This window comes from Anas platyrhynchos, chromosome Z (genome assembly GCF_047663525.1).
Source record: "Anas platyrhynchos isolate ZD024472 breed Pekin duck chromosome Z, IASCAAS_PekinDuck_T2T, whole genome shotgun sequence".
Taxonomy (NCBI): domain Eukaryota; kingdom Metazoa; phylum Chordata; class Aves; order Anseriformes; family Anatidae; genus Anas; species Anas platyrhynchos.
Window position 1 is genome coordinate 37,836,742 of NC_092621.1, and position 23,904 is coordinate 37,860,645.

A 23,904-nucleotide genomic window follows, 5' to 3' on the forward strand; every position below is an offset into this window, starting at 1 on the left:
ACAAGAAAGTTCTCACCCTTATACCCAGCTGCATTGGTTTTCCAGTCGTTAGCATTCAGATGTCCTGCACGAGAAGTCCTGACAATAATATGCTGTATGTCTCTCCATGTCAGAAATGGACTAGAAAAAAGGGAAAACATAAAGTCACAGATTAGATATATTTTATTAGAATGGAGGAATATGAGTCACAAAAGCTAAAAAATATCCAAAACCAAAACAACCCTCACTTCTCTTCCCTGCTCTCCTTTTCTCCATTCAAAATAGCATTTCCTAATCTTACTGAATTACTACATGAAATTATTTATACAGCTAGGAGGCTTCCATGAAGCAGACTATAAAGATATATGATACTCCATTGCACAGACTTCTAGTGTTTTGCTAAGTAAGGGAAGATGATGGAGTACATTTCACCCAGACTTAATTTGTATGACCGCCAACCACCACTGTACGTTGTTATGTTGGCTCACTGAAAAGCTTTACTAAATCTTAATAACTGTGTGCTCAAGCTGTCAGTTTCCTTAGACTTGCAGCTCTGACTGAAACTATTTCACATGCTCTGTAGTTATTCATTTGACTGTTCATTTGATTGTTCATTTGTTATTTGCCTGGCCTTGGGTACAAGGAGCCTCAGCAAGGCTCCTTGGGTACTCTTCAAAGATGACCAAACAAACAGCACAGTCTCTAAATACTTATAGAGCAAGTACCTGATGACACAGAGTTGTATTCTTTTTACACGCTTCTAATAACCTGACCACTGCAATGGTGAAAGAAGATGCCATTTGCATTCTTATTATGAAACTAATATCCATTTATCTAATATCCATTTATCTTGTAAGAAATCTATAGGGAATGTAGTGTTCTTGTTGCTTTTAGATACACCCCATGGAATATTTCTTATCTTAGGAGATCATTTAAAAGAGCATGGGCATCATAGGGGTATTTTTTATTTCTTCTCATTTCTGTTTTTGTCTCAGACATAATAAGAATAGTATTCCATTTAAAAACATGGTTAAGTGTGGTTAAGTGGAGAGAATGAAAAAGTGAGTAATTAAGTAACGAAGAGAGAGAAAGTACTGTAGGACAGAATACTAGTCAAGTATCATTCTCAGAGAATTATTATTTACCCTTACTCATTGGCAGAACTCCATTCAGTTGTAATAATGAAGACAAACCAGAATGAAATTCTGATGAAGACCCAGTACCGGCTGTCTACAAAGTCCAGCACTAGGCAGTCATTAAAAACCTGGGAAGCCTCAGTTCCTTAACACATGCTCTATGTTTCTCTGACCAAGAAGTAACCTGGCCTGGCAGACAAGTGACTTATTCTCAGCATTTATATTTAAGGCTTGATGAGGAACACTTGTGCTCTGCTTGCACTTGCAGGTAGAGGCTAGAAAAAAGGAATGGTCAAATGACTGTCGGAAAGCTCAACCCATGAGAGATGGTGAGTGGGTCACTTTTTGGGGTAGGTAGGACATTCCTATCACACGGAGTTACCATATATTTTTATACCAACACATAGTTGAATTCCTAGAAATTTCAAAGACAGATTTCTTCAGAAAGCAGACAGAGTAACAACAAATATGCAGAAATATTTGATTGTTCTGTATTGAAATACACAGAAAAATCTCACTCAACTCTCCATCTGAGGTACATAAATAAATGTTGTGTGGGTTGTCATACCATTCACAGTGTTTCACATATTCCAGTACTTGTTATCTCAAAATAATATTCTTTTCAAAATACTTGAGTAATCAATGCAGTATGGCACTTAACTATAGAAGTAGAAACCTGCTTATCATGTGAGCTGAACTCAAGCTATTAAGAAGCAATCAGTGAATGCATGTGATAATCTATTAAAAAATGTGTACTTAATTTTCAACCAAACTGCATCGATTTAGGTTTTCAGGTGATATATTTCAGCTTCAACAAGCTGTACCTTTAGCAGAAGGTAGTAGGGAAACACAAGTTATTGCAAACCTGCAGCATACTTGTCTATAGAAAAGCTAGCGCCTATCCTATCCACATACAGACATATATTGGTATGTACTAACTACTGAGAGTTCACCATTCTGGGTAGAACTACTGAAAATGAAAATCAATTACCTTTCAGAACCATGGTCCATAACTCTGTATAATAGATAAAAACCTGGGATGTGAAGGCCATTCACTCACATAGAACTCATTCTTACACATTCTAAGTTCCAACAGTCTTATAATTCATAAACCTGAAAACAAGTTGAAATTGCCTAAAAATGTGACAATTCTTTTATTCAAAGTTGTAAGGAATAATTCAAAGACAGGCACAAAATCCTATTACAGGACATTTCCCATTGTGTATGTGTAAACCATGGGTATGCTGATGTAATCCAGCATCTGGATTTTTGAGCAAGTTTGATCATTGAGCAAGTTTGATCATTGAGCAAGTTTGCTGATGACACCAAACTTGGAGGAGTTGTGGACTCGAATGAGGGTGGAAAGGCCTTGCAGAGGGATCTGGATAGGTTGGAGAGCTGGGCGATCACCAACCGCATGAAGTTCAATAAGAGCAAGTGCCGGGTCCTGCACCTGGGATGGGGAAACCCTGGCTGCACATACAGACTGGGCGATGAGACGCTGGAGAGCAGCCTAGAAGAGAGGGATCTGGGGGTCGTGGTAGACAGCAAGTTCAATATGAGCCAGCAGTGTGCCCTGGCAGCCAGGAGGGCCAACCGTGTCCTGGGGTGCATCAAGCACGGCATCGCTAGTAGGTCAAGGGAGGTGATTGTCCCGCTCTACTCTGCACTGGTGCGGCCTCACCTCGAGTACTGTGTGCAGTTCTGGGCACCACAGTATAAAAAGGACATGAAACTGTTGGAGAGTGTCCAGAGGAGGGCTACAAAGATGGTGAAAGGCCTGGAGGGGAAGACGTACGAGGAACGGCTGAGGGCACTGGGCCTGTTCAGCCTGGAGAAGAGGAGGCTGAGGGGAGACCTCATCACAGTCTACAACTTCCTCGTAAGGGGGTGTCGAGAGGCAGGAGACCTTTTCTCCATTAACACCAGCGACAGGACCCGCGGGAACGGGGTTAAGCTGAGGCAGGGGAAATTTAGGCTTGACATCAGGAGGAGGTTCTTCACAGAGAGGGTGGTTGCACACTGGAACAGGCTCCCCAGGGAAGTGGTCACTGCACCGAGCCTGTCTGAATTTAAGAAGAGATTGGACTGTGCACTTAGTCACATGGTCTGAACTTTTGGGTAGGCCTGTGCGGTGTCAAGAGTTGGACTTGATGATCCTTAAGGGTCCCTTCCAACTCAGGATATTCTATGATTCTATGATTCTATGATCTTTCTGCTTACAGCAGGGACACCACAATATTTTTCTAGAGTCAACACAGAAAGTCATTTTTATGCTTGCTATTAAAAGAAGACAAAGGTGGAATAATCTAAAGATGGATGATCATTTTTAAGTGAATCTCTTATTGACTGTAGACAGATTTTTCTGTAATTTCTTCAAAGCTGTATTAATTCATCATCATTTAAGTTCTCTCTTATTTATTTATTTATTTAGTTATACAGGACACAAGTTTATTCCTGTGCTTAAATTATTCTGTTGTTTTTAAGAACAGCTGATGCATTCACTAAAACATTAATATGCTCACAGATGCATTTTTTTTTTATTTTTTTTTAAGTAGAATTTCTCACGATAGACAGTTGGACTAGATGGATGTAGTTGTTTATTCAGCTGAACTGGTAAGAATGAATTCAAAGAAAAAAGAGTCATGGAATGTAATGAGCATTCAGGGCTTGTAAGATAGGGTATGCTTGGACAGTCACGTAACATGCTTCAAGAAAAAGAATCAATATGATTTTGTACCAGCTCAGGAATTTCACTAGGAGGCTGTGTAAAGTCTTAGAAAAACATGTTTCAGGCTGTCAGGAAGACCTCCAGGAATCCCACGAGCTGCATTCTTTATAATCTGGAATCTAAACAATCTGTTTTTCCATAAAGCAAACTGTCCATGCTACTGGTGAAAAATAAGGCACTAAAATACTGCTCTCAACTTTAAAAGGAGATAGAGCACCCTCAGCTGATTATTTAAAGAGGAATAGTGAAGCTAGTGATGGTGTATCCATCTATCTTCAAACAATTTGAGTCTACAGTGGACTTCACTTGATGACATTAACCTTCCATAAATTGGAGTTGCTTGCTCAGTCAGAAAATGAGATTATATCTTAAAATTATGGTTTCCTTTTAAAAACATAAATCATGGAAAATCTCAAAAACTGAGCCATCCACTGTTGCATCTACATAATCACGTAACCATAAAAAGGTATGTAACATTTTCTGTGGCAGAAAACCTGTGACCAAAGTTCCAACTTCCAGGACACAGTAAGATACATAGCCAAATCAGTCTGTCTGTTGTACAACTTCCACATAATTTGATTACTGTAAAAGTCATACAATCTTATGTTTTCTTCTCAGTGAATGACATTTTGGGCATATGTATATCAAAGAGATTTAACAGCATATGAAGAATATTCAAATCAATTTCTGTAACATACTACAGAACCTTCACTATACTAAAAATTGAGCTATTACCAGTTAGAAATTTTTTCTCTACAATAGACACCTCATTTGAAACAAAATAGGTCTGCAATTGTTTGACCTTTTTTTTTTTTTCAGAAACTTCAACAAAAAGAAAAAGGAAGAAAGAAATTGGAATGATGTCAAAATAGCAGTTCATTTGGAGAAAGAAGAGGGATTATTTTATTTTATTTTATTTTATTTTATTTTATTTTATTTTATTTTATTTTATTTTATTTTATTTTATTTTATTTTATTTTATTTTTTAGACAAGACAGTCTAGCAGCCAATTTTGAAGCATCTGGAAAAATCACAGATTTTTCAAAAATTGAAGATAAGTGAGTAAACAGTTGTTTGCTGGCCACGTGGGCCCCAGATCCAGACAATATGTCACGGATGTTAATAGATTTACCACTTGATTTATTTCATAAGAATTAATGACTAAATATCTTGAAATGAACAAATGCATGAAAGAGAACAGTACTAACTCTGCTTGATAGTGGACTGATTTCAAAAACTGGTGTATTTCCTTCCAGAAAAAAAAATAAAATCTTGTCTCATCTGAAATTGCCTTGGGATTACACATACCAGACAATACTCAAAATCAAACCAGAATAAGCAGAAGTGAGAACAATTACACACAAAAGTACTTGTACAGCAGCCAAAAAATAATGAATGTTGTGTCCTTAACCGACTATTTATACTCTAAGGTACAGCCCTTTTCTTTCAAGCTTCTCAAAATGTTTATAAAACAAGGCAAATGGAAACAAATGAAACAGGACACTATAAAACAGGACAGTATAATGTAATATAATCACATTATATTACAGTAATATTCATTTGAGATTTAACTGTATCTTTAAACAGGAACAAATATCCTATTCAGACTGCTTAGAAATAGTAGGTCATCATTTTTAGACAAATTTGATTTCTTCATTCCAAAAGTAGTCTCCCTAGTGACAAAATCTTGGAAAAAGTAAAATATCCAGGCTCTATCTTTTTTGCATAATGACACAGTGCCAAAAATAACAGTTCAGAATAAATAATTTGTGCAAGAGAGCAATTAGTAAAAATATCACTCGATATAATGCTGATAGAAATTAGGTGAAGATGCTGTTTGCCTTTTTAGCAATATGATAGGGTTAGCAAGATGAATAACGATTGCTGTATTATCTTAATAACCTGAATTTTGAATGTGACACAGGTGTCCCATCCAGATAAGATATTTCTTGCCAAAAGAGCAGAGGCTTAGGTGAATTGTTGGAAGAGTACAATACATTTATTTTAATCATTATTATTTCCAAAGAATCAAGGAAAACAAACAAACAAACAAACAAAAACAATGTATCATGGGGTGGATTAAGAAAAATGATCATCTTTCAGTTTATAGGTATCAAATAACCTTTTTTGGAAATCTTCGCTATGACAGAACAGACATAGGTAATTACTGCTATAAACCACCCAAAAATGAGTCTCTGTGCCCTAGACATCTTGTAGGAAATCAGTAGGAAATAATTTTCATCATGGATATTTGCATAATGCTAGCCTTAAGGGCCTTATGATAAATCTATAAACAAAACATAAGAAATACTTTCCTGGTTTATTCACACATTCCCATCACTTAAAAATCAGCCAAATTTTCCCATGATATCTACAACCCTATTACCTGTCCTAATGACTTCTATTTATAGCACCTTGGACAGGAATATTAGCTGTGGTAATGGGAATCATTCCTCTTTCCCAGGTCACACGAAGTGTGAGTGTGAAGATGCCAGCTACAACACAGAATTTTAAGATGGATGAGACATGAAGACTGCCTCTAATTGTGGTGCTTATCTTGTGCTTAGGTGTCTAAATGGTGTACACCATAACCATTTAATTCCTGAAAATTGGAAGATAAAAAACGTGGAGCTCAGTTTTAACAATCCAGTTGCACATACACAGGACACACAAAATGCATGCTTTGGACATGTCTGACACTCCCAGGGGCTCTAAATAATTCCATTAAGTGTCTGCTAGAAGAGAAAAGGTGTTTCATGTGTTTGCTGATCAGCATGTAGCTCTTTCCCTGTAAATATATATATAAATTTTCTGCTCTAGTGGTCTTTTCCTTATCTGACCTGGTAAATCAACATTCATTGAATTAGTATATCAAACAAAACTTTCTTTTACTTGGTTGCTGTGAAGTTAGCTGTCACTTCTCTGCTTACAGCTGCTTTCTGGGTATCAGAATGGCCTATCAAATATTTATAATTTCTCCTACTAATTTCTGATTCACATTTAGTTTCATCCAATGAAATCCCTTTGAAAGAAAGCCAGAACAAATTCAAGCTGGCTAAAGATGAGACTCCCTTAAAATACACATATGCCTGGCATACACAACAGATCTCTGTATAAAGCAATGCGCAGTTACTGAAATTTTGGGAAATGCCTTTTCAGGGTCAAAATTGCTGTCAGTAGCCCCTTACACTAAATGTCATATTCCTCCTCTTTTTCCATCAATACCTTAACTTAAGCACTGGACAAAGAAGAACAGAGCATGTCTGAAAACTAAATGCTGACTAAAAGTCATTAAAAACACATAATTTAAACCAACTGCATTCTGAAGTGTCCTGACATTTGCCAAATTTTATTGTTGAAAGACACACCGGATCTATCCATTTCAACAACAATCTTCAGTAATTTTAAATATATTAAATATAATAAACTTAAATATCTCATGCTCCCAAGTCCTACATGAGAAGGTTTCCATTTAAAGCTAAAGCTTTTTTGGAGATATTTTCAAAGTAGGGGCATTTGACTTCACAAGATCATCTTTATCTGTTTATGTCTGGCTTTATAACATTCACTTGCTATTAGTGCAGCATCTTCACAGTTTCAGAAAGTATCACGTTTCTACCAGATAGAGAAAAGTGCTAACTAGAAAACAACCAATGGCCAACTGTAAGGTTGATAATAATCACTTTCTGAGAAGAAATCTCTTAAGACTGCAGTCTTAGGACTGTAATCTAGCAAACCTGTTCTTCTTCCATCTTCCATGTTTTCCTTTTGCTGTAAGGACACAGGCAGGGAAAAACAGAAGGGCTCCCTGCTCTCAGGATCAGTATCTGGATGGCCAGTAGCAGCCTGAAGAGCAACTTCAGAGACAACCCTAAGCTGAGGCTGGGGAACACTTAGCGAAACAAGAAACTACAGGGAACAGAACTGCCAAACTCTTAAAACAGAGAGCATGCCAACTGAGATTTTTCAAAAGCTTATAAAAGCAAAAGGCATTGCCTTGGCACCAGAACAATGGCTATCCACTTGGTCTATTTCTAGCTGTCGCTGCAAAGTGTAGACAGTGGAACTCAATGAAAAATTTAAAAACAATCACAAACACTTTTGCTTTAACATTGACTCAGTTTGAGAAATGTCTGGATGGAATTTTCTTAAAACTTTTTCTAAAGAAAGTTACACGGAAAAATTCAGACCAAACAATTATTCTTTGGCAAAGTTATATGTAACTGAAAACAGGGCCTTAAAATGGCAAACTCCGGGCAACCTGAACTCAGGAAAATGCTTCCAATTCAACCTCTACATAATAACTAGAATTGCAGAAGTGGCACATGTGGTTAAAGCTCAAGAGAAACACAGGTTCTAACCACAGCATTTATTTTAGTTTACATTTTTCAAATACTTCGCTATTAAGAGCATTACTTTACATTTACTCCAAAAAAGCAAAGATTCACAAAAAGATTTCTAACTTACACACTCAAACATTCCCTTTTATAATAGTCATTTAGTCAAAGAAGCTAAGGCTGATGGACTTCTTCTTCTCTTACATGGGAATCCTACATACAGGTCACTTGACAGTACTTCTACAGTTCGCCTCAACTGTCAGAATCACCTTTAGCCTCTGACTATAGTTATGAACAAAGTCCTCATAGCTTTGATGACACAGAAACATGTTTGATCTACCCAGAACTGCCTTCTCGAGACGTTATATTGCTTTTCTCCTTTGCTGATGTGGTCTGAAAGAAAATTAATGAATATGGGAAGTACTGCAAGTATCTGATCAGTTGTCAGAAATCCAAAGTCTCTTTCTCTGGCACTCCTGAATGCTGCAATGTGAACTCCATTTTCTTTTCATCTTAGTGATTACACTCAGTTTTACCTTACTTTCAGAAGAATGAAGTGCAGTGTCACTTCCCTGAATTAATCAGTGGTATCAATTCACTGAAAATCTTTATCTTTTACCAACCCTGCCTTGTTCTAGCCTTAGCTTCATATAACTAAAGACAAATGAAATATATAGGTTATATGAAGAGAACAATGGGAGAAGGCACAGAATCTCTCCAGATCTATGCCACTGAGAAAATGTAGCAGATTAATACTTGCATTTCAGGTGCAATTTCTTACTCACATAACTGCAGTTTATTTATCATGTACCAGAAAACATGTATTGGCTTTTAGGCAGTGGTACATTCAGTTTACTTGGACATGTATAATGGTTTGTTTTTTAGCAGTGCTGAAACTACATATATTTTTTTATTATTATTATTTGGCTTTTCCACAGGACCATGGCACAATCCCCACTGGAATCAATGTGTCATATTAAATCTCAAATTCAGACCTTTCTTCAGTGAGAGAGAGTAATTCTGATATCAACAGTAGATGGTACTATGCAACACAAATAGTTTATATCATAGGATCATAGAATCATAAAATCAAAGAATGGCTTTAGTTGGAAGGGACCTTAAAGATCATCTAGTTCCAACCCCTCTGCCATGGACATGGATGACACCCACAAGATCAGGTTGCCCAGGGCCCCATCCAGCCTGGCCCCATCCAACACTCCGGGGATGGGGCATCCACAGTTTCTTTTGGCAACCTGTTCCAGTGCCTCACCACCCTCTGAGTGAAGAATTTCTTCCTAACATTTAATTTAAATCTCCCCTCTTTTAGTTTAAGACCATTCCCCCTTGTCCTGTCATTATCTACCCAAGTAAAGTGTCTCTCCATCCTTTTTATAAGACCCCTGTAAGTATTGAAAGACCTCAGTCCCCAGAGCCTTGTCTTCCCAAGGCTGAACATGTCCAGCTCTCTCAGTCTTTATTCATAGGAGAGGTGCTCCAGCTCTCTGATCATCTTTGTAGCCCTCCTCTGGACCCACTCTAACAGGTCCACATCTTTCTTGTGTTGGGGGCCCCAAACCTGGACACAGCACTCCAGCTGGGACCTCATGAGGGCAGAGTAGAGGGTGACAATCATCTCCATCAACCTGCTAATCACGCCTCTGTTGAAGCAGCTCAGGATGCAGACCAGGATGCTTGACTTCTGGCTCACGTTGAGCTTTTTGTCCACTAGAACCCTCAAGTCCTTCTCTGAAGGTCTGCTCTCAATGAGTTCTTCTCTTGGTCTGTGCTTATGTCTGGGACTGCCCCAACACAGGTGCAGCACTTTGCACTTGGCTTTGTTGAAACACACGCAGTTCACAGGGGCCCAATTCTCCAGCCTGTCCAGGTAATCTTTAGTAATAAGATTGCTACCACTGTTGACTAAATCTGTTATGCTTTACACCCCTAATTGCTCATTTACTACTAGAAAAAATCAGCTTTACATACTGACTAGGAATTGCAATATAAAAGTAAGCACTTATTCATTGAGCCTGAACAGGATACTAGAAACACTGGAAATTGATAAGATAAAAGAAATGCCATAAGAAAACTGTAGAGAAACATAAGAAAATCATAGAATATAAGGATTAAGAGAGAACTTTCTTTGTGTGACAGTTACTGCATACCCGAGTTTCTGCATTATGACCTTGAGGATTCCAAGCAAACACTCTCAAATTCAGTTGTACTTTTCTGGTTCCTGCATGAAAACGTGCCACTTGATACTCGAATACTGGACCAACAATGCAATTCATAAATAAGCAGGCCACCCTCCCAAAACCGTTTGTTGCCAGGATCTCAGGAGCGGATTTCAGTTGGAAAAGCCAACCACGTGGATTGTTCAGATCAGTAAGCAGGTAAGAAGTCCTCCATCAGCTATTTGCCAATACTTCCATATGGGGCTTATCAAAGAAAGCAAGTGGCAGGTTGGAGCAGAAATCTGCCTTGCTCATTTTCCATTGGTTTAATATACTTTTGCGTGTGAGCTGAAGCAACTTCTTGGCTGATCTTGCTCATATCGAGGCCAGACTAGTGCTCTAGTTGACTCCTGACGTCTCTCAGGAATAAAACTTGGCTTCTGGGAAAAAAACGACCTCGTAGGCTTAAAAATATAGTTTGTGGTGTTTTCCAGCACAAAATGGAATAAAACTATACATTATTACAGACATATTCAAGAAGTGTTCAGAACTAAGTGCTCCAATTTTTGAACAGCTTGCTGTATGAAGAGCATAATTAACCTTGCAAAACCCCTTTTCAACTAATCTTTTTTAAAAAATCTCATAGAAACACTTGTGCTTTTAACACAGGCTCTAATATGGAATTTGAGGAAGAAGCTATGTAAATGAAAGTTATCTATATGCAGACGAGTCCCAGTAAGCCCTTATGCTAAGCTACAGTATCATGTGCCCTTTCCTTGGTACATATTTAAAAAATATTGGAGAAAATGCTTAAAATGGATTTGGAAATTCTTTTTCCATATTTTCCTTTATTTTTTTTTCCACCAGTTCCTAGCATTTACTTAGAATCACCTAAATCTGCAGATATCAGAGGAGAGAAATACAACCCTAATCTTAAGATCAGAGAAATAAATAAAAATCAGCATTCAGAAACTGCTTAAAATTCTCTGTGTAGATTTCATAGAAACAAATCCCAGACATTAAAACTGAATATATTATGACATGATCTTCTTGCGGTAATAAAGGCATTATTTCACAATCTATAGCTTCACAAAACTAAATGTTCCCCCACTCCTAGACATGAATTCAGTTTATTTTATGGGAGAAAATATAATGAAAACTGGAAATAAACAGCACCCCTGCCCCTGCCCTCTACTTCTCCCTGTCCCCGCCCCCCCTTTTTTTTTTTCACTTCTTACTGGTGATTGCATTTAAAAAAGTTAGTTGTTAAGTACTCATGTGAGAGAAAGTTAGTGAATTTTCCACAAATGTAGAAACTAGATTTATACATTTTATTATATTATTAATATATATCCCTTGCATTTAGTCAAATACACAGGCTAAGATTTGGAAATAGGAATCTGAAAGAAGGCAAAACACATTTTCACCCTGATTCTCATTAGCACCATGCACCAAATACAAAAAGTGACTAGGATTTTCATTCACTGGCACATTTTGTCTTCATCACCACACATGAAACCACTATACATTCTTGCCTTTGTTCGTAATGTACCTGTTCTCATAGCAATTACTAACTCGGGAAAAAGAAAGACTATGGTCCATAGAGGGTAACATGGATTTCTCTTTGATATCATCACCAAAGTACGCATTCTATAGAAAAAAGTAGTGCAAAGTGCAAGCTTCTCAGTGTGTGTTCCATAACAAAAAATAGCTCAATTTTAGGTATTACATACTATAATTCCTTGAGACTTTCAATTACAACGATGATTTGTTAGAAAATGCACACAAAATATCATGTAAAATACAAATTGAGAATTACAAGGAATGTTCATTTGTTAAGAAGTAATTATAAAAACTTTCAGCAGAATGGATTTTTCGTGCATGCAATTTTAAATGCACGTGCAGATTGTTTAGAAAAAATAATAAGGATTTTAAAACAGAATAGGAAGAGATTGAAAATAATATTGTTGGTTTTTTGTTTGTTTGTTTTGTTTTTCTGAATTAATAACATAATGTTGACTTTTCAAAATAGCTTTGTTTCTAACAATTGAATTAAGAAAATCTAATCATAATGATACAAGTGCTACACTAAAGATTATATCAGGTTTTCAATTACAAACTCTTATTTTCATGACTATAACTCAACAGTGCAAAAGTATTCCGTGCTGAGTATTGGCCCATGGTTTTTTCCAAAAAGCAACATTAAAAATGGAAACATAATCCTGCTGCTACGAATTACATGTAATTTGAAATGACCACTGTACTCGTATTTTTTACTGCTTTGAAAGGAACTGATTGCCCGCAAAAGAAACTGTTTTTCCTTAGAATTTAATAGAATCAGTCTCATGGCACTTAGAACCATTTGATTTCAAGCATGATTTGTGGTGGAACATTACACCTGAGACCTGGAAATATTATCCAAGGGAGTCCCAATAGCACAAAAGGTTTTGAAATATAGAGATTTTGAGATTTCTACCTGATAAATCTCCAGTCTCTTGGCTTTTCCATAAAGCACATAAAGATACATATTACAAACAGATTTTTTTTTTTTTCTTTTTTTCAGCATGCAGAGGTTAAGAATTTTTATTTTCCTATGATAGTAATTTATGCACCTTGTAGTTTAGCACAGCAATGATACTTTCCTTGCTGTTTAAGAATGGACACTGCTAAAGGAATCTGATGAATGCAGAAGGTGAGCTACAGGGGCCTGCAGAGTACAGTGGACCTGGACAGCAGAGTGAGTGTACTGTAAGGCATTGTGAGGATACCAAAGGTCGTTCAGTGGAAACTACCTGCATTCAACACCATTTCAACACCCTTTGTAGTCTGCCATTGCTTGCATGGTGTTAGCTTTCTGGCATGTGAAATGAGCATGCTGATCGTTCCTATTGTTGGAAAGGTACTGCGAATTACTACAACAGAGTTTCTAAAGCACTTTGAGATCCCTAGATAAAGGTGCTGAGAAAGATCAATCTGTATGTTTTTTGTTTGTTTGTTTGTTTGTTTTTTACTTTTTTTTTTTTTCAGAGTATAACTCAGATCTTACTTTGCTTCCAGTGCCAGTGCAATGATGCCTGCAGCCATAGGTGCAGAGGCTGAGGTTCCAGTATGGCTGTCTGTGCAACGCTGCCTCAGGTCTGTGGTGATCTGGAAGAAATTGAATGTGTGAAATTTAGAACATAGCTTCAGAAATCAGAACAGATTTAATTTGCTAAAATGAGTTGTATGGATGTGGAAGGTATTTCCTTCTTTCACTGCAAGGAAAAAAAATGTTTTCTGAATACATGACCTTAGATGTCTACATTCTAATCTGAGAATTTGAGCTTGAAGTCCTTTGTGAACTTGGAGAACTGTTACTGTATTGCACTGAAAATGTAAGTTAGTATCCTTTTTTTTTTTTTTTTTTTTTTTTTCCCCACAGCATGATCAACAAAAAGACATGCAAATTAGAAAAACGCCGAGGGTTTTATAACAGAACAGTTAGAACTCTGCCCTTCTTTGTACTTATAGAACACTTCCCATCCAAGAATCTCAAAGTGCTTTATAAACAGGACTGAACCAAAGCTCACAGTCCTATCACAGTGTGGTTATGCCTGTTTTAGAGACTACAAAACCGAGGTATGGAGATGTTGTCTGGGTTGCTTGAAGTCACACTGGAAGTATGTGATAGAATAGTATACTGTTCTGCTCATGTAAAGTACTATGTTTAACCCATGCTCTGTTTTTTCATGATATATGCAATAACTCACATGAAATTAAACAGTAATTCATCTGAAAGTCCTGATGTAATCACAAATTAGGCCCAGAGACCACCAGCAAATTAATTATTTGCAGCTTTAAATTGTTATATATTGCTCAATTATCTGCTGCTACATACTTTTGTATGCAATCTAAGTGGTTGTATTAAGTTACAATGTGCAAGAGCAACCAAAGAGATAGTTGCCTACTTAGCGTTGGGATGTTCCCATCTTGTAATAAAATTTAGACAGGTTATTTTCTGTAAGATAATAAATCACACATAAAAATGTGTTTATTCTAAAGCTACTTGTTTCAAGCAATATTATTCTAAAGTGATTCTGATCTACACTCTTCTTTCTGAAGAAAAAGTTCCTAGGAAAAATAAGTCAGTAGAAATAAGAAATCACTACCACCTAGCAGAAGATCAAGCAGAATCCATGTGGAATTTAAACTATTTGCTAGTGGACAGCAGTCCACAGCACAGAAACTTCCATGAAGGCAGCAAAGCCTGTGAGGCCAAAACTTATTCTCAGCAACTCAGTTGATCCTTGAGATTCAGTCACAAATAAAGTATCTGCCTGAGGGGCAAAGAAGAAGTTGCTCACACAGCTTCTTACCCAAGTATACAGAAATCTTGTGTCTCCATTTTGTTTAAGCATCATACTTCATTTGTAACATGGATGTGTACAAAGACGAGTGAAGTAAAGGATGAAAATATCACAAAGAAGTACATGGCATGTAAAACTGCCTGTCTAGTTTTGACACTGGAAGATATGTCAGGAAAAAAACAGCCATGTTCCATCTGGGCACAATAAAGCAATTATATGTAGAAGGTATAGGTTTCACATATTTGCATTAGAAATAATCAGTGGTATATATATTACACAATACACAATATACAACAAGGCTGCTGAAAGTTTTCATGATGTGTAAACATACACAAGCTAACACAAAACTTACAGTAGAAAAGAAGCTAGCAGAACCTAGGGATCATTGCTAAAAGCAAGCAGTGAGCAAGTGAAACAAAATGGAAGGTTTTAGAAATGGAAAAAGAAGGATTAAATTATTTATACTGTCGTATCCTTAAATCAGTGAACTTACCAAAGGCCAGATTCAAGAATAATGAAGTCTAGAAAGAACCTCTTTTGCCCTATTGATGTCTTTCATAAATGCATACCCATTCTTTTTAAATAATTCCTTTTATTTATTCAGCTAAAAGCTGAACCCCATATATGGAATGTTCTTACCATTTCTTTATCTCTTGCCTTCCTTCCTATTGATTGTGCATTAACTTAAACAATGAAAATTAATTGCACTCAAAAAACCTGAATGCATGCAAATTCCATAAATGCCCTAAGAGATGAAAATGCAGCAGGAACAGGCCTAATACCATATTACCTACATGTGCAAAATCACAAGTTGTGATTTTGCAGCTGAGATAAGCCAAAGACCACAAGGACCAATGACTACAGTGTGACATACAAGCTTCAGTTTCCTTTTGGGATAAACATCTCGCAGTGCAGTGTCTGGGAGTGAAAGGGTGACCAGGAAGTAGGGCAGGAAAAGAAGTGACTAACACATGCTTGTCTCTTCTGCATGCTTTTTTGCAGGGGCCTTGTACCTTTTTCCATGTCACAAGTCATGGAGTAGGCATATTCCTCAGAGGACTGAAGGATAACAATGCCTAAAAGAGGTCAGGTGGGGAGAAGTACTTACAGCTTCTTTACCTTAAGAGAGAGCCTCTCAATACATTGATAACCATATTGCATCTTTGTTTCTGATCCTTGGAAATAACAAGTTTTCCGAGCTTTTTATTATCCTGTAGCTACAAATATCAAGTACAATAAAACCATGACACTTCTTTATTCAGAAATGTTTTCTCTCATGTTCTAAGCAGATGTTGTGGCAGCAGTTTGAACTACAGCCCTTATCTCTCTCTTTCACTGAGCAAATATTTCAGCAGAAAATGTGTAAAGAAAGCTTCCTAAGTGGAAATCCCATTTGAGCTATTTCAAAGCACAGTTACTGACAGGAGCTGAGATGTTTTTGGGGTATATTACCTCAAAAATCTAAGGCATGTTTTTCAGCACTATGGGTTCACTGTCAGAGAGGTATTGTGTCTATCATGAGATAAAAAAGAGTACAGAACCACCAACAGATGAGCAATTTTCAAGAAAAATGGTGCTCCAAATTCCTGAACCACGTGAGGGCAACATCATTAATTATGATTAACATCACAGTAGAAGGATATGGTATTTGACATCACCAAGTAGCTGTCATTAATGTATATTAGCTGTCATTCTCTTCAATAGGGTGAGGAGGAGAAGAAATTTTTCATTTCTATCATTGAGTACAACATATTTGTATGCTTCAATTATCTTTGTAACAACTGCTGATCTATGAAAATGCTGATGAGACTACCCAAGGTAAGTCCACATAGTATTTCTAAGGTCTTGACGTATAGACACTTCTAACTCTTCTAATCAACTAGATTTCATGGAAGAAAATGACAATGAATATAATAATGGCCTAGGTTAACCAACATGAAATTAGCAACCTAGGATAAACCCTAGTGAAAGGCAAACAATGTACTGTATTGCCTGCAATACATATAAATCCCACACATTTTTGTAAAGACACAGTTTTGTTAAAGAAAAAAACTCTAGACACATATAAATGGTTTTATATATAAGCAACTTGCCCTGAAGAGTCAAGGAGATGTCATTTCTGTGTAGTCATTTAAGACTGCATCATCAGTCTTCCCATAGTTTCACCAATTGGGAGGTTAATGCCTCTGGTCAAAAATGGGATTTTCCTCAGCAGAGAAGGTGCTCAGTCTTCCCAAGCGTCTTTATTTCTTGCCATTTCATATTTCATGACAAGAGTTGTCTGAAATGATTGAACCATTCTTTTTACTTTCTGCTACAATTCCTCAAGATATGTTTTTTTCTATGAACCTATGTCCCCAGGATTGACAAGGGTTTAACAAAATTCTTCTGTTCTTTCTCACATCTTTTGTGTATCTGTATCTACCTGAAATAGAATAGAAGTCACCTTGTTGTATTTTGATACTCTGAATGAGAGTTTGTGAACAAGAGCAGGTTTTTTTTTTGTTTTGTTTTGTTTTTTTGTGTGTGTGTGTGTGTTTTAATTGACAGGAGTTTTTTGTTCATTTTTATTTCAAGTTCTGCTTAACACAAAAGTTGGTCACCAAGACAGAATTATATCATAAAATGGCTTGGGTTGGAAGGAACCTTAAAGATCATCTAGATCACCCAGCCATAGGATGCCACCCACTAGATCGGTTGCCCAGGGCTCCATCCAGCCTGGCCTTGAACACTTCCAGGAATGGGGCATCCACAGCTTCTCTGGGCAACTGTTTCAGTGCCTTACTACCCTTACAGTGAGGGTCCTAATTTCTAATCTAAATCTATCGTCTTTTAGTTTAAGACCATTCCCCCATGACCATTCCCAGAAGCATGCCTTCAAAGAGAAAGAAAATCAGGGGACAACATGGCATTTTTTAGGAAACAAAAGTAGGAAATAGTAAGTAGAGGTATTTTATACAAGGTAAGTAATTTTAAATAATTTTTACAATGTAAACTTTTACAAAGTAAGTGATGTAACAGGTTCATAAATTATATCTGTGAGGGACTTTCTAAAATTTATCAGTGCTTTAAGAAGTTATTTGAAAAGAGAATTCACATGAAATATGGTTAATTTGCACAACCTGTTATATAAATTAAAGGCCCATCTAAGTAACCATAGTTATATGTGGTGCTTAACCTATCCTAGCTGCATGATCCAGAGCTGGGAAGCTCTGTTTAACATTCCAGTGTTATCCTATAGCATTCAAAATATCAGAGAATAGGTAGAATACCTTTACAACTGTATATCATTAGCCAACAGTTCTGTATTCACTCTTTTATGAGAGAGAACTTAAGAAGTACATGTTCATGGTATTTACCTAGTGTTAATTTGACTTTGCCCCAGAGTATGAATTTCTATACCTTTGTGTATGCCCATACTTTGCAGTTTGTCCTGAAAACACCTAAAAGAAATTCTAGCTCTTTTCTCTAAGACTCTATGTAGAAGACATATACCTAGCTTTATCTGTATTCCTTAGGAGTGCATCCAAAGGTTGGATTGGTCCGTAATGGGCTAATGTTTACTGCAATACCAAATTTGGTGCAGCATAAACTCAAGTACATTTTAAGTACCTTCCCTGATAAACAAGGAACTCATTCACGATGTAACATCAGTGTGTGTTTAACTGTAACCATTAGCTCAAATTATTTCAGACGAGAATTTGCTGCCATTTACTTTAGTTCAAACGTCAATAAAAAAAGCTCCACCTGGGATACAGATTTGTGTAGATAAAATTAAATTATTGTTTACTAAGTCATGACTGTACAAGATTAAAAAAGAAAAAAAGAAAACCTCCTAAAATTATGTTACATCCCATATTTATAGCAAGCAATTATAAAAACAAATAGTAATGAAAAGAAGAAAAAAAAAGTTTTGGGTTGTTGTAAAAGTATGGGTGCTTCTATTAATCTACATTGGAACTGAAGTTTTTTATAAGAAATTTTATGTATCTCCTTCTAGATCAGAAAATGAGTTATTAATATTTGGTTATAGTTTACTTATCTACTTTATAATACATTCTTAAGCTATTAAACTGGAGGATAAATTGAAAAATAAGAAGGAACAGGGTAATCTGACACTATAAAATTGTAGCCATGCGTTGTCCCTTAACTAGGAATTCGTATCTCTGTTCGACAGCCATGCAGCAACTTACGATATCTGAACTTGTTCTGAGTTACATCACAATAAATAAAAAATGAATTATTTTAATATTGACAGTAAATCCCATGTCTGGTGACTTCTTCCTGATTTACTGCAATTGTATATATTTTTTCCTCTTTTGGATGTAGTAGTCTCACTCTCACAAACCAGCAAACGTATTGATCAAATTTGTTATTCTTTTTGTGCAATGGCAAGAAGGTAAGCTCTTAATGGCTGATTTGTATATTGCATGTAAGTATATATGCATAAGAAAATTTTGAGAATTGATATATAGCAGTTATATTTCTATATAACTTTCCTTTTATTCTATTTTTCAATTCTATTCTAGCATTTTGTAGAATCATGGAATCATAGAGTGGTTTGGGTTGGAAGGGACCTTAAATATCATCTAATTCCACCCCCCCTGCCATTGGCAGGGACACCTCCCAGTAGATCAGGCTGTCCAGGGCCCCATCCAGGCTGGCCTTGAACACCTCTAGGAAAGGGGCATCCACAGCTTCTCTAAGCAACCTGTACCAGTGCCTCACCACCCTCAGAGTAAAGAATTTCCTCCATATATCTATGATCTAAAACTTATATATTTATAATCTAAACCTACCCTCTTTTACTTTAAAGCCCTTATCCTTTGTCCTATCACAACACTCTCTGGCAAAGAGTTCCTCCCCACTTTTCCTGTAGGACTCATTTAGGGACAGGAAAACCACTATAAAGTCTCCCTGGAGCCTTATCTTCTCCAGGCTAAACAACCCTGACTATGTCAGTCTGTACACATAGGAGAGGTGCTCCATCCCCTTGATCATCTTTGTGGCTCTCAGCAGTCTGAACAAAAACGGGCAATGTGATGCACTGAAAAGTATGTGTGATTCAACAGTGAAAATGAACACACATATTTTTTATTCTACACTCTTTAAGCATTTTATAACAGTTGAAAAATTTTGTCCTCAAATTTTTCAGTTCTGTCTTTTCTTTAGTTCATGTTTGACCAAGACATCTTTCCAAGGTACATGGGGTTTAATAGGTCTTTTGTAGTACTGGATTTTAACAAGTTGGAGAAAAGAATGGAGATGCTATATTATCTTTCTCAGAATAATTGTATAGTCTATGAGCAAGAGAGCCAAACAGGTGAGAGCAATGTCCATGAGTGTATGTGTTGGAAAAAATTGCTCAGTACTCTTACTTTGAAGAGCTAACTCCACACTTTGATGTCTTTTCCTCCAGGGGTCTAGCATGGCAGAAGTACACAGTCATTATCCTTATGGGGGTAGCTTTCTACACAACACAAACACAAAGCTATTTACTGCATCTGCTCCACACTGTTCTGCTTTGCCACTGAAAGTGTCAGGAGGTGGAACAGGCTTGTCTGGCTTTGAATGACAAGTACCAGCAGCAAAATCTTCTCATATAGGCTGTGAGTTTCAGAAGTTGGTTGATAATACAGTACAGGGAAAAGAGTCTTGGATGGAATATTTACAGTCTCATATTCAAGCATGTGAGATCAGTGAATATTATGGCACAAGCTACTGAAGTAGCTTTGCATAATAGTAGTTGGGATGCAAATTATGTTCCAGTAAACAAAGGATCAACAGATAGGTTAATTCTTATGGCTGCTCAGTATGCTTGTGCTTTTATCATTCAGTGTGCCCAGTAATGCGGTTTGTAGGAATAGTCTAAAATTGGCATATGCAACTGGATTCATCCCAGACGAATGAAGGATCTGATTAGTAAAAGTAATCAGTATCTACAGAACTGATGAATTCAATTTAAGGTTATTTTTGCTTATCTCTTGATAACTTGTCTTAGATCTCAAACGGAGACTCCAAATTAAGGATATTTTTGAAGAAGCCAATCTTTAAATTTTTTCAATAAAGTTAATGTAAAATCTCTTAATTATTTCCTTAATTCTGGGATAATATATGTTCATTTTATAAAAAAAAATCTCTCATTTGTAAAAGATGCCTTTTTAAAAAACCTTACGATAAAACACAAAACTGCAAGTATAAGCATAGGGTCATAAATTCTAAAACTGAACTATATTACTTCAGTTAACTAAAAAATTATCTGTCTTAATTCTTGTCTTTGATTCTAACATTAATCAAAAGTGAGAGATGTCAGAAATAAGAAATGTTCTTTTATTGGAATAGTAATTCTACAAAAGCAGAAAGCCCATGCTAATTGAAAAGAGTGATAGACAAATATCAAGAAAACTATGGCTATTCAAAAATGAGAGGAATGTACAAACATTAAATCAGTTAAGCAGAAAACTACAAATGAAGGCTGAAAAACATAAAGATGTTTTCCTAGATTAAAAAAAAAAAAAGCAATGATATATTGGTCAACAAAACAAGTATTGACGGGTACAAGAAATAATAAATAAATAAATAGAAGTGAATAAAAGACAAAGGGGGTAGCAATGAATAAAAAATAGAAGGTGCATAGAGGTGGTAAGGAAAGACAAAGGACAAAGAGTGAGGAACGCTGGTGGAGAGCATAGGACAAGAACAGAATAAAGATGTTTTTAAATTGATCAGAACCAAAAGAACCCCAAAACTGATATTGTTTAATTGTATAGAAATAATAAGATAGTTAATAGCCTTTTATAGTAAATGACTATTTCACCGAATGTTCTCATTTTGGAAAAAAAATAAATGAAGTTTTCAGAGCATACAAAAGTGATAAATCATCTTCCTATTTATAGCTATTTTAAATAACAAGTTTAAATCAGAAAATTTGGAAGTACTAAATATTTTTAAGAGCTTGAAAGTGAACATGTTAGACTGTATTTTTGGTTTTATCAAGTCTTTGAACTCTGGAGATATTCTAGGATATTGAAGGAATACTAGCACTGTGTCAATATTTTGAAAGGGCAAGTGTTATTGCCCTAATAATTTCATCTTTTTTTTTTTTTTTTTTTTTTTTTTTTTTTTAATGCCAAGCTTTTAACTGATGTAAAACAACTGATACAAGATTTAAACTAACTGTTAATTGATTAAATAGCAGCATATTCAATGATGATAACATAGGCTGCTGGAAAAAAGAGCTTGACAAATTGCCACAGTATTTTTTTTTGGTCAGCACTTTGGTTGAAAGTAGTATAGTTAGAATTCTGAAAGACAAATAATGTGATATCACATATTTAAAAAAAAAAAAAAAGAAAAGAAAGATTTAAATTTAAGAGATGATACATAATACATATATTTCATGTGAAATCATAGAATCATAGAATCATAGAATATCCTGAGTTGGAAGGGACCCTTAAGGACCATCAAGTCCAACTCTTGACACCGCACAGGTCTACCCAAAAGTTCAGACCATGTGACTAAGTGCACAGTCCAATCTCTTCTTAAATTCAGTCAGGCTCGGTGCAGTGACCACTTCCCTGGGGAGCCTGTTCCAGTGTGCAACCACCCTCTCTGTGAAGAACTTCCTCCTGATGTCAAGCCTAAACTTCCTAAACTTCCCCTGCCTCAGCTTAACCCCGTTCCCGCGGGTCCTGTCGCTGGTGTTAATGGAGAAAAGGTCTCCTGCCTCTCGACACCCCCTTACGAGGAAGTTGTAGACTGCGATGAGGTCTCCCCTCAGCCTCCTCTTCTCCAGGCTGAACAGGCCCAGTGCCCTCAGCCGTTCCTCGTACGTCTTCCCCTCCAGGCCTTTCACCATCTTCGTAGCCCTCCTCTGGACACTCTCCAACAGTTTCATGTCCTTTTTATACTGTGGTGCCCAGAACTGCACACAGTACTCGAGGTGAGGCCGCACCAGCGCAGAGTAGAGCGGGACGATCACCTCCCTCGACCTACTAGCGATGCCGTGCTTGATGCACCCCAGGACACGGTTGGCCCTCCTGGCTGCCAGGGCACACTGCTGGCTCATATTCAACTTGCTGTCTACCACGACCCCCAGATCCCTCTCTTCTAGGCTGCTCTCCAGCGTCTCATCGCCCAGTCTGTATGTGCAGCCAGGGTTTCCCCGTCCCGGGTGCAGGACCCGGCACTTGCTCTTATTGAACTTCATGCGGTTGGTGATTGCCCAGCTCTCCAACCTATCCAGATCCCTCTGCAAGGCCTTTCCACCCTCAACAGAGTCCACAACTCCTCCAAGTTTGGTGTCATCAGCAAACTTGCTCAAAATACCTTCTATTCCTACATCCAGATCGTTTATAAAAATATTGAAAAGTACCGGCCCTAAAATGGAGCCTTGAGGGACCCCACTGGTGACCGCCCGCCAGCCTGACGCGGCCCCATTCACCATAACCCTTTGGGCCCTGCCCGTTAGCCAATTGCTCACCCATCGTATGATGCTTTTATTTAGCTGTATGGTGGACATTTTGTCCAGTAGGATCCTATGGGAAACCATGTCAAAAGCCTTGCTGAAGTCCAAAAAAATCACATCAGCTGGTTTCCCTTGGTCCACCATACGGGTGATCTTATCATAAAAGGAAATCAGGTTAGTTAGGCAGGACCTACCCTTCACAAACCCATGCTGGCTGGGACCAATGACTGCTTTGTCCCCCAGGTGCGCCTCAATACGTTCAAGAACCATCTTCTCCATGATTTTACCAGGCACTGACGTGAGACTGACAGGCCTGTAATTGCTAGGGTCTTCTTTCTGACCCTTCTTGAAAATCGGCACAACATTTGCCAGCTTCCAGTCTACCGGGACCTCTCCAGACTCCCAGGATCGTTGAAAAATAATTGAGAGAGGTTCCGCGATGACGTCCGCCAGCTCCTTCAGCACCCGGGGATGAATCCCATCCGGACCCATGGACTTGTAGGGATCCAGGTGGAGTAGCAAATCCCGCACACGTTCAGGGTTGGTTGGGAGTTTGTCATCCCCACCGTCCCGGTCCTCCAGCTCAGGGCACCCTGGGTCCCGAAGCCCATCATCGGCATTGAAGACAGAGGCAAATAAGGCGTTAAGCGTCTCTGCTTTGCCTATGTCATCGTCTGTGAGAAGACCTTCCCTATCAAGGAGCGGCCCTATGTATTCTTTAGTTCTCCTTTTTC

At 37.4% G+C, this 23,904-nt stretch overlaps 1 protein-coding gene across 2 annotated transcripts in view; it reads right to left on the bottom strand.

Annotated features, from left to right (window-relative positions):
- PCSK5 (proprotein convertase subtilisin/kexin type 5) overlaps positions 1–23,904 on the bottom strand; it is a 265,069-nt gene that overhangs the window by 104,378 nt on the left and 136,787 nt on the right. For both annotated transcript variants that reach the window (XM_038169846.2, XM_038169847.2), the window contains exons 9-10: positions 13,404–13,504; positions 17–120 (exon numbers count right to left, since the gene is read on the bottom strand). In XM_038169846.2, coding sequence (XP_038025774.1) covers positions 17–120; positions 13,404–13,504 — 205 coding nt within the window. The remainder of the gene's footprint in view (positions 1–16; positions 121–13,403; positions 13,505–23,904) is intronic.